This window comes from Pseudonaja textilis, chromosome 1 (genome assembly GCF_049901715.1).
Source record: "Pseudonaja textilis isolate UNSWEBS1 chromosome 1, rPseTex1.2, whole genome shotgun sequence".
Taxonomy (NCBI): domain Eukaryota; kingdom Metazoa; phylum Chordata; class Lepidosauria; order Squamata; family Elapidae; genus Pseudonaja; species Pseudonaja textilis.
In genome coordinates this window covers 304,038,540-304,052,841 of record NC_141990.1, presented here as the reverse complement: position 1 = coordinate 304,052,841, position 14,302 = coordinate 304,038,540, and the positions used below count along the sequence as shown (strand labels likewise).

General features: G+C 36.8%; 1 protein-coding gene across 12 annotated transcripts in view; it reads left to right on the top strand.

Moving 5' to 3' along the window:
- The window catches only part of SYNE2 (spectrin repeat containing nuclear envelope protein 2), a 229,008-nt gene that overhangs the window by 118,079 nt on the left and 96,627 nt on the right, over positions 1 to 14,302 (top strand). For 11 of the 12 annotated variants that reach the window (XM_087922313.1, XM_087922312.1, XM_087922311.1 and 8 more), the window contains 4 exons: positions 5,498 to 5,674; positions 7,766 to 7,840; positions 9,588 to 9,650; positions 11,226 to 11,456. In XM_087922313.1, the coding sequence (XP_087778439.1) occupies positions 5,498 to 5,674; positions 7,766 to 7,840; positions 9,588 to 9,650; positions 11,226 to 11,456 (546 nt within the window). The remainder of the gene's footprint in view (positions 1 to 5,497; positions 5,675 to 7,765; positions 7,841 to 9,587; positions 9,651 to 11,225; positions 11,457 to 14,302) is intronic. The other variant, XM_087922314.1, reaches the window with a different exon arrangement.

Genomic DNA, 14,302 nt, shown 5'->3' with positions numbered 1-14,302 from the left:
TGAATCATGTTCTTGCTTCCCCAGAAGCAAGTGGGCACAGGATCCAGAATCTCTTCTACATTTGTTCTGAATTTTATTTCCTAACCTGGCAAAAGGATAACAATATTAAATACATAAATAATAATCTTTAAATTATTTTTTAATTTAAAAACTACGAAAATTTGGATTATATAAATTGCCCAGAGTCAGTTGGAGTGGGCGACTATAATAAGTTCCCCCCCCTCTTGTTCACTGCATTGGATTACTTATAAAATAATAAAGAAGAAAAATCTAATAAATGATTACAGGTAGTCCTTGATTTACAACCATTCATTTAGTGACTGTTCGAAATTATGATGGCACTGAACTGTTGAGGTATTTCCCGTTAGGAGAATGAATACACTCAGGGAAATGTAGTGAGAGTAGTGTTGAATAACACACAACCAGCATACAGATACACTGAATACTAAAATGTAGGTTTTACTTCCAGTAAACAGGTAAACAAAGTCCAACAAACAGTCCAAATCATACACGGTTAAAGCAGGTAGTATTCAATACAATCAGTTCAGGGATAATCCAAAAACGAAGTCCAGTATCATAAACAAAGTTCAGTAAACAGAGTTTGCTAACAGTTTGCAAGACTCACAGCAATCCAAGCAGAATCAGGCAAAAGGCAACAAGGAAATGCAAGAAGAGAGCAAACCAGGTTTCTGGCTCCATCTTATGGCCGTCGGAGGAACCTCAGCCAATCACAATTACAACATTCTCTTAAAGATACAACAGTATTAAATACCTACTCTGGTTTATATATTACCAACCCCACTGTTAGGTGATTATCATTCCATTGTGACTTATGACCAATTTTCACACAACTATTGCAGCAAACCGGTGGTCACATAATGAAAATTTGGACACTTAATAACTGCCATGTATTTATGATGGTTGCAGTGCCCTGGGGTCATGTGATCACCTTTTATGACCTTCTGACAAGTGAAAGTCAATGGGAAACCCTTAACCATGTTACTAACATAACAACTGCAGTAATTCACTTAAAAACAGTGGCAAAAGAGGTCATAAAATGGACCAAATTCACAGTTGTTTGCTTAGCAATGGAAATGTTTAGCTCAATTGTGTCTGTAACTCAAGTACTACCTGTAAATGTATTTCTGTGCTTCTGTATTTTTCTGTCATGGCTCTGTTCTTTTTGCAAAGTGGGACTCTAAGTAGCATACTACTCAGAGTATAATTATATAATTTTCTGAATTTGATGACGTATCCCTGATTCGATATACAGACATGTAGTAAAGAGCATGCTTACACATGCACAGGGATGATGTGGCTTGGCCCCACTGGCTTACTCGAGTGATAGGCCTTAAATTCTGCACTCACAATCCTGACTCTTGCAACTTCCCACATTCTGGGCTTGGGGTTCTGTCTGTGTGCTGTCACCATATCACTCTTCTCAAAAATATTTCTTCTCTTCATATTTTCTCAGGAGGAGGCAGGCCAAATTCCTTCTTTCTATCTTCTTGCCTTTCTGTAGGTAGCAGAATGACTAAGTTATGTGGCAGACTAAATTCCCTGCCAGAATGTCTACAGACTTCAAAAGAAGGTATTATTATGTAATGTAAGGTTAAGGAGCTGAAAGTTGAAGAAAATATGGAGAAAGGAATTTTCATAATTTTTCTGGACTTTGACTCTCAGCTAATGTTCCAGGCAGGAATATTTCATACAAGTAGAACAACATATCGTATAAAGAAATGGGATAGATCAATGACATACATTTTTAAAAGCTCTTACATCATAACTCTCTCTGCATTTCATTAAATGGCTACTTCCTCCAGTTTTTAACTGATGGTGCCATATTAGGAGGCTAGGTGTCTTATTGTGATGAAAGACAAAAGAGAAAAGCAAACTGGAGTTTCCTCCACCCCTTTTTAAAAGCTCACCTGAGAGAGGGGAAACCTTCCTGTTTCTTAATGGTCATTCAGATTTTGACTTTCTTGAAGTTTTCTGACTTCAGTGTCTACATTGGCAAGGTAAAATTTGATGAATTTAAGTTTTTCTGATCCTCTCGTGATATTTGTTTCCCCTTTCACTACAAAACACTAAGTATTAATGCAGTGTTTATGATTCTGTTTATCAAAAAACAAATCTTAACACTAGTATCCATGCTTTATTATCATTCATTTAGAACTTAAAATCACATGTTGCTCATGTTTGGGGAGATAGATTTGGACAAGAAACCATACTTGTATTCTTCTGTTTGAATAGACTTACCTCTTATTGTTTGTTTTACTTATTTAGTTGCAAGTGGATTTATGCATCCACAATGTCATGCTTTCTTTTTTATGCCTAACCTTTATGGAAAATACATGCGTGTGATTTGCCGTAGTGTATTCAACAGTTGTTTCAGAATGCTCTTCTGGGTTAGTCATATGAATTAGCTGGTGCCGCCCAAAGTGCTAATTGCTTTAAGATTTCTTTAACTTGTCAGAGCTTAATTATATTGAGACTCAAAGTATAAACAAAAAGGTGGCTCCAGAAGAGGTGAACATTTTCTAATCAGAGAAGTCAACTATAGAGAATGCAATGCAAAAATAAATTAAAAATCTGCCAGGTAGCATTGTGCACTCAGTCACTTTTTAAAAAAGCTAAGAAAAGTGGAATAGATCATTTTTACTATGATGGAAGTCAAACTGCTGAAATAGAATATAGAGTTTGGAAAAATCGGAATCCACCAAAACTATGTCTGATGAAACCCATACATATGTTAAATTGCTGGTAAGTCTTGTTGGAATTTGGGGACAGCTTACAGAATTGATTAAAATTTCTACAACTTGAGACACCCCAACTCTCAGAATTTCCATTCAGCATAGTCATTGCTGCAAATCTGGGGAACTGAAATCCTCTTACCTGGAGTTTCCATGTTGGGAAAGAACATGAACCCATTTTACAGGGGGACATTAGCAGGAAAAGTACTAGTTAGGCAAAGGGAGAGACTTTTCTCGATAGACCTGATCTTTGCACAATTCTGATATTCTCATTCACATATGACAGCCATTTGGAGCCATACTATTGGAACCCTGCTGAGCTATACAGGTATGAAATTATTATTATTTAGATTGATTATAGCTACCCCACTGGATGGCTTAGAACATCCAAAACACAATTAAAACATAACAGAGTATAATATCATAGAGGATAGTAGCCTGGAGAAAAGCAACCACAATAACCATAAAAATGCCACTAATATGCCAGCCCCTGGTCTGAGAACAGAGCCAGGTCATAAGAGCTTTCCAAAATCCATACATACATATCTCTTGGAGGATGCTATTCCAGAGGACCTTGAAGACTGTCCAGGTAAAAGTGCTTGGAATTCTTCCCTGATGGATCCAGTTTTGCTGCAGGTCTAGAGGAGATACCTGGTGAGGACTCTTGCCAAGTTATCTGGGAATGGTTTGAGCCTTTTGGACCTGAGGAAGTGCACAAGATCCTTAAGACTGTGAGATCAGACACCTGTTCTTTAGATCCATGCCCCTGCTAGGTTGTGATGCTGGCCAGAATGACTTATCATGAGATGGGCAGCCATATCACATTAATAAATGAATAAATAAATTACATCCTCAATCTGGGGCCCGAACAATCACAGCCATAATCACTGAGTTTTATAAGGATTGAGCTGGACTTAGTTCTCCATATTCTTAACTTAACACCCTCAAGATACTGAGTTAGTATGGTGACAGCTTCATTTGCATAGCCCATAGTTTGTCATCATGTAATAATGACACCAACCCCAGGTAACAGATGAACTCCACTTCATGAGTTAGCTTCATGTAGATGTTAAACAGCAGTGGAGGAAAGTGTGGTATCATGTGATACACTACACATGACCTCACCAGCAATTTCATGTTGATATTAAACAATAATGGGGGAAAGTGGTGTGTGCCATGACAAACTCAGAAGCCTGATCTCCTCCCTCCTGTCAACTCTGACTGGAAATGATCACTGAAGAAGGAGGTGATCCACTGCAAAATAGTTCCCCACATTCTTAACACCCAGGGTTGATGGTTTCAGAAGCTACTGAAAGATCAAGGGGCACAAGGATGGATGTACCATTCCCGTTGTGAATCTGCCAAAGTAACTGACAAGCCAACCAAGATTGACTTCATGCTGTAGCTTGGTCTGAAATCTTACTGAATCAGGTTCAGATTATTCTTTTCCTTCAAGATCCTGTGTATATATACCTGTCATTTGATCAATTTCTCCACAACATTTTCCACAAAGGGAAAACTGGAAATTAAATTATAATTATCCAGGATAGCGGATTCCACAATGGTATTTTGAGAAGGAGATGCATCACTACCTTCTTCAAGGCCAGAGGGGAACCTCCTACCCTTTTGTGCTCCTTCAAAGATCCCATCCTCTGACTGCCTCCCAAAGCCAAGGAACCAGGGTTTGACAAACAAGTTGCTGTGCTGACAGTTTGTGGGACTATGTCTACTTCCTCAGGAGTCACAGGAGTCAGTGTCGATAATTGAAGAAGACTGTGCCCCAGGCAACTTACTTCAATCTGCTAAATTGGAGGCCAACTACAAGCAAATCCAAATATCTTTATTCATTAAATAGCATGAATCACAATCTGGTCCTGTTATTTCATACTGAAGTTTGTAAGAAGCAAGAAATGGAATAATAGATTGAAATGAAAAAGAGTAGCCCAAACATTTTGAAGCTGAGAGAAATAGAAAAGACGAGTTACAATTAGTTCATGTGACCTCTGCTAGATCTATATCCTGCCAATCCACTAAAATTGTACTCACTGGGAATGCTTTTGATCCTCAAATTACACCGACACTAGCAAATCTTTCTGTAATATGGATAGCATACAGCCCTAATTAAAGTGGATAATTTAATTATGCCTTTATTAAGTTGAAGGATATCCACCTTATGCAAACAATATTTGGCAAGGTTGCCAGCACAGAGTAGGAGTGGAAGGGTTACCTGTATTTTATTAGGATATGTTTTTGTGGTCTTGTATAAAAACAATTCACTTCTGCTAATTTTCCAGTTTTTCCCACTTGAAATAGGAAAAATGTTTTAAGAAAAGAAAAAGCTCTTCCAGAGAAACAGGAAGTGATGCTTCTGTCTTAATTAACCTACTTTGCATAGTATTATGAATAAACTGCATGCTATCTGTCACACGCCTGACCACTTGCCATTCTGGAATTCAGCTCCCAAATTCAAGCAGACAGCTATGAACTGTTCAGAGTGCTGTTCACTTTCCAAATGTCCCTCTAAGATATGGCTGGCTGCATACAGATCCAGCGGGCTTTACGTTTTGTATTGGGTCACTTGGCTTGGTTTTCAGCTGTGCTAAGGAAATGCTTTAGTGCAAAGAAGGCACCCAAAGAAAATCATGCAGATCATGTTACAGTAAGATGTCACAAGCTGTTCACAATTTTATTTCATGTTCCCATTTTTATGAGATATGTCATGTCTCAATATTATTTTTCCGTAGGATGAGGAGGTGGAAAAAGTAAAGCAACAGATTGCCCTATTATGCCAACAGAAAGAGGATATTCTATCAGCTATGAAGAATGCCTTGGTGGAACTTCATCAGAATCAAGAACCGCCAGAAACTGAGGACAGTGACTTAGAATCACCAGAGGAAAATGGAAATGCTGTTGAGTTGCAGGTAAGTTCTTTTAAATGGTTTCATAGAAATACAATTTTAATTTCCAAAGATATAGAGTGGCCACCAAAACAGGTATCCTTTTGTTGTTTTTATCCTCAGTTACTCAGAGCATACGGAAGATCTTCCTGCCTGTCATGCTGTCATTTTGTTGTGTGTTTTCTTTTATATATACCACATCATTGTCTGAAAGATAGGGGTGAATGTATGATCTTGGCTGTAGAAAATCACAAAGAAAAACCCTTAGAGATCAGAATTCAGCGTTTAGGAGGAAATTAATTTTGGATTTAAAAATTATATTCTAATTATACTCTAATGAACAGAGTTTCAGTTCTTTTCAGCTTGTTAGAAAATGAAGGTTTTTTTAAAAAAAACTGTAACTCAAAAGAAATGAAAATCTTACTTTATGCAGCGATACTGCCCAAAACCAGTATGTATATGTATATGTATATGTATATGTATATGTATATGTATGTATATATATATATATATATATATATATATATGTATATGTATATGTATATGTATATGTATATGTATATGTATATGTATATGTATGTATTAGGAGGGATTATAGGGCCCAGATTTCTCAATCGAAATTCAATATATATCTGAAATGTAACAATGATAACTTTTTTCAGCCACTCCCCATTTGATGTTCTATGGCCACTCACAGTTCAGTCTCACTTTTGGTGAAATTTTGCCTATTGTGGAAGCCAACTTTTAGGCTGATATCTACTAGCAGAGTATAAAGACAGTTTTTAATCTAAATAGAGACCACTCACTGCATACTGCTTTATTTTTAATCACTGAAATGAACAAACCAATTAGAAATATTAAAAATCATTCATGGTTGTATTAGCTGATCCATATTTAAGGGTTGCCAGTAATAACAGGTTGTGGTTTTTTCTGGCAATTATTCAAGTCATTGAAAACTTGATTAGCAATAAGATGATTCAAAGTATTAATATCCACATTAACTCATAAACTATAAAATGCATACATGGGGGTTGGGTACATGTATCTGTGAGATACTATGGTATTTTCAAACTGGGATTATTCCAGAGTGTAAATATATTGTGAAAATAGTATTCAGAATTATTCTTTCATCTCAGCATCTTCCAATTGTATCTTGCAACTTTCTATGCTATATGGACTACATTTTAAATATGACTACATTTAAAATTTAAAAAAGGAACCAAGCCAGGATATGAGACAGATTATATAATAGTTGGGGTTTTTAAAAATTGAATTATTTAAAGAAAAGATCGGAATATATATCTAGTGACAGTGCTGAAAATCATAAAAATGAAAGACCTCATCATTATATAAAAGCTTTAACTTAAATATTTGGGAGAAGAAGGGTAACTTTCTCATAAAATATGTATTAAGTGTTTTATATTAAACAATTATCTGAATACCTTTAAGGCAGTTGCAAAAGGATTTTTCTAAATTTATATTTTATCCTTAAAGTAGGAGTACATTGCCATTACATTTAAGCTTTGCTAGAAATGCAGTGGAATTTTAGACCACCAGTTTATGTCATTGTTATTCTGAGATAAGTAGTATGAAACATCAACAAATAAAGATTTTTTTCTGGAATAATTATTTCATATTATTTTAAAGAAACTGAAACCCATATTTTTATAGATTTCCATAGGTAACACTAAAGACTATGACATACATAACTACATAGCTATGACTTAGTTAATTAAGTAATCCAAGAGAAACCTTGCAGAAGGGAATTCCTGCCCTTGAGAATTGAATTGGAATAGATGGCATACATGGTTCCATTCAACCCTTCCACCCTGTGTTTTTGTCAAAATAAAATAAATGTTAAATAAAATGTAGAACAACTTAATATAGTTATAAAACAAACAAGTGCAGGGATCTGAAAAATGTGTTGTAACTGAAGGACTAAAAACATTGGACAGTAAACTGATTCCTATGACATTATATGAGATCATGCCTACAAAACTACTTAATTTGATTATTTCTTATTATTTCTGAGAAGCATGCATTGTTACATGTCAGATGGAACATATTTAAAGGCTGCTGTAATAATGGGGGGGTTTCTTTCTCTGCATGCTACAGCCCAAAAAGCGAGGCTCCCTGGCTCTTTTACCTTCCTTGGTTGAGGAAGCAGAAGACAATTCATTCCACAATGAAGTAAGTACACCATGGAGTATAATGGAGCTGAGTCTTATTAGAGAAATAAAAGGAGGCAGTGAAAGTGAGCAAGTTAGTCCTGGCAAAGTTATACTGATAACTTTGGGAATGAGCAGCATGGTCAGAATTGTCTTTTTAAATGCAGATTTTGATTATGGCAGTATTATAAATATGAGTTTTGAGTGGCTCCCTCACGTACGTCATTAGGAAATTATTGGGGATCTGTTTTTCTCACAATCTCTGATGACAGGATGATTGTGGATCATCTTTTTGTTTTATTCTGTTTTATTTTGATCTGATCTGTTTTTGCTTTGTATTTGGCATTTTGCCCTTCAGGTCAGTTATCTTAGCTACATGTTTTTAGTTGTGAGCTGCCCAGAGTTGTTTAAGAGTTAACAGATAACAGATAATAACAGCTAAGAGATAATCAGAGTTGGAAGGGACCTCGTAGATCATCTAGTCCAGTCTCCAAGCAGGAGACCCTACACCATTTCTGACAGATGGGAGTCCAAACTCTTCTTGAAAGTCCCAAGTGATGGCGCTCCCACAACCTCCGAGGGCAAGCTGTTCCATTGGTTGACTGTTCCCACTGTCAGAAAGTTTCTCCTTATTTCCAGGTTGAATCTCTCCTTGTTCAGTTTCCATCCATTATTCCTTGTCTGGCCTCCAGGTGCTGGGCAGCCTATAAATTATTTAATCAAAATAAATAAAATCATCCCACGCAGGACTGAACTTAAGGATTGTTTGCAAAAAACCCTTCAGTAATAGCAAAAATTGCTGCTTTATTTTGCAACCTTTTGGAAATATTTGTGGAAAGATGTAAATTGTTTGCCTGTTGATCTCATTTTGATGAATGCATTCAAATCTCTTCCGTTTTTGGTAGATGCAAAGGATGCATCTACTATCGGTGAGGAAGGGAGTTTTAATCTGAGGTTGCAGTGCAATCTGTATCTCATTGTGCAATCTGTATCTCATTGTACGAACCGTGGTGGGACATTGGTTAGAATGCAATATTGCAGGCTCATTGTGTACTGCCAGGAGTTCAATTCTGACTGGCTCAAGTTTAACTCAGCCAACTATCCTTTCATTGTCAATAAAATGAGGACCCAAATTGTTGGGGGCAATATGCTGACTCTGTAAACCACTTAGAGGGGGCTATAAGGCAACTATGAAATGGTATAGAAGTCTAAATGCTCTTGCTCTCTTCTGCAAGTCCTTCGTGTTACTTTTGAAACAAAATGTAACTGAAATGTCTGGCAGGCATCTTCAGCTAAAATCTCCATTACCACATATCTAACTTAAAGAAGCAGGCTGTATGTAGCTTTAGAGAAGCTATCTAAAATAAAATCTAGTACCAACTGTTTTTGGTGTCTGCACTTTAATTTTATATACAGAATATTTTCCATAATTGTGAATTGTTTTTATTAACTATTTTATTTCCCAGAGGTGCTTTATCAGAACAAGAAGGAGTGCATAGGCAGAAATTTATAGTTTTTTCTGACTCTAAATATGGACTATAAAACTTAATAACAATTCACAATAGGGACAATCTGTGAACGATATTCCTGCAGTTTTTATCATCCCTATGAACTTCAGAATGATCCAGAGACCTTTCTTAAGATTACTTGGTGGCTTTTGCAGTTACATTGGTAGTTGAACATCTAACTTTGGGTGGCTGCAACTTTCAAGTTAGAATCTTATCAGTGAGCAACTTCATAGGGAAAAAAAGCTCTCACTTTCTTTATAGGAGGTGGATACTGATACCACAAAGGTCATGTCCAGTGAAGACTCTCTTGACATTCCAACCAAGGTAAGTGTCCATGGCTATTAAACTGTTAAAAATTTAAATTGCTCTTTGGAAATATAATGATTTGCTACATAATATTGGAAAACTAAAATGATAAGAAGCAAATATATTGTCCAGCTATTGATATATATGTTGCATTCAATTGTAAATAAATCATAAAGAGTTTTCCCCAACCTGGAGCTTTCTCGATGTGTTGACTTCAAGCTATGATCCTCCTTAGCCAGCATCTTGAGAAAACTTGGGTTAATTACAATTTCTACACAATATTCAGAGCAATTGTATTCAGATCCTCTGTATATTTGTCTAATATGATCTGATCCAATAGTACATTCTGGACTAACTAAAACAACGTAATTTATTTTCTTAAGATATAATAATAATAATGATGAAAGGATTCAATAGGTGGATAAAAATGCCAAAATCAGTCTGAATATCTGGTTCACTGGGAGATGAACCAAAATAATTACTGTCATTATTTATGATTCCTTACAGTTTTAAAAAAACTACCCAAAAGCACATGGTCCTATATTATTAAAAGCATCATAAAATAGAATTATGCACAATAGCACTAATTAAAATGAATAGTAGAGGTTAAATAAGAGTATAAAGTCTAAAGGGACTAAAATAGTTTTTTTTTAGAATGCCTGGGAAAAATAAGACAGTTCATTATCTAGCACTTGAGAAAAATACTGCAGTCGATGACGGACATATCTAGGGAGGGAGCCCTAAGGAGTGCCACTACTGAGAAAGCTCAAATCTAATGACTACCAGATCCCCTCATCCGGCAAGAGAATCTGAAAAAGGACCCCAGGCAGGACTTAAAGTTCAAAGAATGTTGTATATCCACTTTTCCAGCTACAAATATTTCAGCTGTTGCACCCATGAAACACAAGACACTGACTTTGGAGAATGCCGAAATGCTTTTTTTAAAAAAAAAAGCGGGGGGAGCGGAGAGAGTAGAATGAAGAGGGGATTAAGCATACTTGCTTGTCACAAAATGCTAAAGGAATCTTGGGGGAAGGAAGAGTGGAATGACATTGTTTACAAACTTTATTTGACAACCTTCCCTTTTGTGAAGAAAGAACATTTCTCTTTTCTGTTAGGTTTTTATTTTATTGTTTTTAATGTTAGAATACAATGTCTTTTTGAGACCAAAGTTCAAAAGCAATATGTAAATATTTACTCTGGGGCCTACGTTCCAGCTTTGAAATGCATGCAGTGCCTGGAATCTTCTCCGACAAGCACTAGAAAAACACCTTTCTTTAGATCCTGTGGGATAGCATTTAATAATAAGCTATGAATCAGCCAGCTTCCTGTTTCGTCAGCCTTACCTGTGGAAATGCAAATGAGTTGCTAAGAAGCCTGTTGTGCCAGATCACATGTTGTTGATGGTGGCTGAGATTACTTTTTCTTTCTTTTTTTCTTTCTATCTTTCCTTTTTTAAATGTATATATATATATATACCTATATTTTAAAAAGTCCCATTTGGCAAAGTGAGAATGCATGCTGCTTTCTGAGCACATGCTCGCTGCTTTAGGTCTCATATATCCTGGAGAATCCGACTGTTCTTTCTTTCAGGGCAAATCTTCCACCCAACTCACCAACCCTCCCGAGTGCTTATGGAGATCACTGAGCAACACAAAGGCAACCAAGGACATAGTTAACGAGCCGGCTCAGGTCCTCCATGTGTGCCAGGCTCAGATTGCTGAGCTGGAGCTGTGGCTCGATCAAGTTAAAGAGTCTCTAGGATCGGAGGCCCAGATCTGTCAAATGCAGCAGTTGGTGGACCAGCATCTTGCTGCATGCCAGGTAAGAGGAAGAACTGGCTAAACTTCACCACTGCTTTCTGTAAACCATGAGCATTCTTTAAAGTCACTCCACACGGTACCTAATGTTTTCACTGCTCTTACTTCTTGTTCTCTTTGAAATGCCCCTTTAGTTAGATGGGTTAATTTTAAGGGGTGTAGCTAGATTAATTTCTCAATGCTCTTGACCCAACCAATCTCTGCTAGCTTGGACAGGCACTACAAGACAAACAATCTCAATCTTGTTTCCATTTCATTCGTAAACAGGAATGGGCAGAATACAGACTGGGGTCTATTAGCCTGATATTTTATAGCTGATCAACAAGTGTTTCCAGTTCCCAATTATTTAGCAGTAGCCGCAACAATATATTTCCCATCTAACAGGAGCTATGAGGTAATTCAGTTTTGGAATAATCAGGACTGTGAACTCAGTTTGGTGCTGATTATGAAAACTAACTCCTACACAAATATTCCGAAGGCAGTGTGATACGTTTTGAAAAAAACACATTTTGGCTGCTGCTTCTATATCTCTCGGGCCCAAAAGTGCTAAAACTCCGATACCATGCAAATACAATAAGAAGTTTTGTCCTAATTACAAAATGCTGACCTTGTTGTCCCCTAATTATGAGTCCTCCATGCAATGTCCAATTATAAGGGCATGAAATCAATAATCCAGCAACCTGGAATTCCAGTTAAAAAGCACTGCCAAGATTCTAGTCAGCATTACCATAACTTCAAATGAAATATGATTACCTGAATCAAGTTGCTAGCCCTTATTGTGACGAAGCGGGATAAACTACATGAAAGTACCAAATGAAAAATCCTAGACTATTTCCAGGACAAGAGTCCAATACCTGATGATTGGGCTGTACTCCAAGCTAGATGAAAAATTCAGGCAAAGATACCTTAGTATACACTTGAAGCCTGTCACATTTAAAGGAAGTAGGTACAAGGGTGTTTGTGTTTAGCTTCTTTTTGTTAAGACTTTTTAAAGCACAAAATGAGAAATTAAATGAAAATGTCAAACATTGTTACTTCTTTTGTCGGGTTAATGGATGCTGAAATACTAGGTATGAGGGTTTTTGTGGATTTTTTAAAATACAGTTTAAGAAGATGATTGAAAGTATTACTAAAGTTTCTATTGTTTCTGGACAATTTTCTACAAACTGATTGTTTCCTAACAAATTACTTAGATTTACAGCAAATTACTGTACTAAGCCTCACCTAAGTGACTTTTGAAGTAGATGGAAAGAGAACTGGAACAAGAATACTTAAACTTTATCGTTCATGATATTTGGGGAAGTGGTGATAAAGAATTTGGATTCTAATGTTTTTTGTATGGACCTCAGAACAAACTGCACAATTCTCTTTATCTCATCTTTTATTAGATAAGCAAAATCTCTGACATTTTTTGCAATGAGTAAGATACAGTATGGCAATACCCTACTAAAAGGGAACACTTCCTGCTCTAGCCTACCTTCTAAAGATACTTAATGAAATTAAGGGCTCTACAAAAATGCTAACAATTATGAGCCTGTACTCAATTCACTTCTGCATTTGAAACCTGCTTCTACATATCCTAAATTATTACAGCAACACACTTCATTGATTCAGAGAAGCTCTCATGCTCCTGAATCCTTTGCCCGCATGACTGATCATTGGGCTGAGCATGTCAAAAGAAAGTAATATTTTTCTATTGCTTGGTGATTTTGAAAATGTTATCCACGGATCATGAATATGGCTGCTGCCCTTATTTTCCCTTACACTGTGGTTTCCACAGTTCTTTAAACTTCGCTTCTGGGCCTCTTGCTGTCCCATTAGACCATCTGACCGTTTTCCAGGTGTCCTTAACACGGACATTCTGTTCCTGTTAGCCAACCCAGTGCGGTCACTCTGTGTGGTACCTTTTTTCTCTTTCACATGTGCCTCTGTTGTCAATCTTTCCAGCAGCAAGCTTGTGAAATGAAGGTTGGGGTGATGTTATGCTAGAAAGTAACAGTACAGTCAAACAGAGAAGTGAAAATGTTTCAAGTCCATTAGCGCTCTCAATCAGAATGTATTTTTAGGCTTTGGTTCTGCTCCTTTTCAACACACCTCCTCTAGATAGAATTTGCCTAGGGCAGAGTTTCTCAACCTTAGCAACTTTAAGATATATGGATTTCAACTCCTGGAATTCCCCAACCAGCCAATCTAGCTGAGAATTCTGGGAGTTGAAATCCATATCATCTTAAAGTTGTGAGACCCTGGCCTGGAGAATGTGTATGCTGAAAGTCTTCCAGGTCAAGGAGAAGGATGGAGGGAAAGGGTCAGAGGAGAACATTCTCCCCCAGGGAGCCCCTTGAATGAAACAGCTGACCCGAGCAGCAAGATTGGTCCTTTCCTGGTGATCTTTCAGAAACTTTTAAAGAGTTGTTTGAGATTGAAAGAGCAGAGTGAAATGTGAGAATGCTTGTCTTGGATAGAATGAGTGTGCTCTGGGTTCATTATGGTATTATATGTTCTACAGTGTTACTTGTTTTATTGGCTCTTTGGCTTTTTAAGTTGATAAAAATCAACCAGATTAATGCAGCGTAACAGCTGCAATGATTAATAAATATGTGAAAGGGGAAAGTCAGAAGGGAAAGGAAATCATCTCAGGTGGATATTTACAGAAGAGTTGTAGGATGAAATTGGCACACCAATATCACTACATGAGGCCAGCCTTCAGATTTCTGGGATGTATGGCTCTTTTCTTTTTCTACTAGAAAAATGAGATCCACAGTATATGTAATAAAAAAGACAGTTCCTCTGAATGTATGCTTAGCTGAGAATTTTGTGACCAGTACATGAAATGCATAAATTACTATTTCT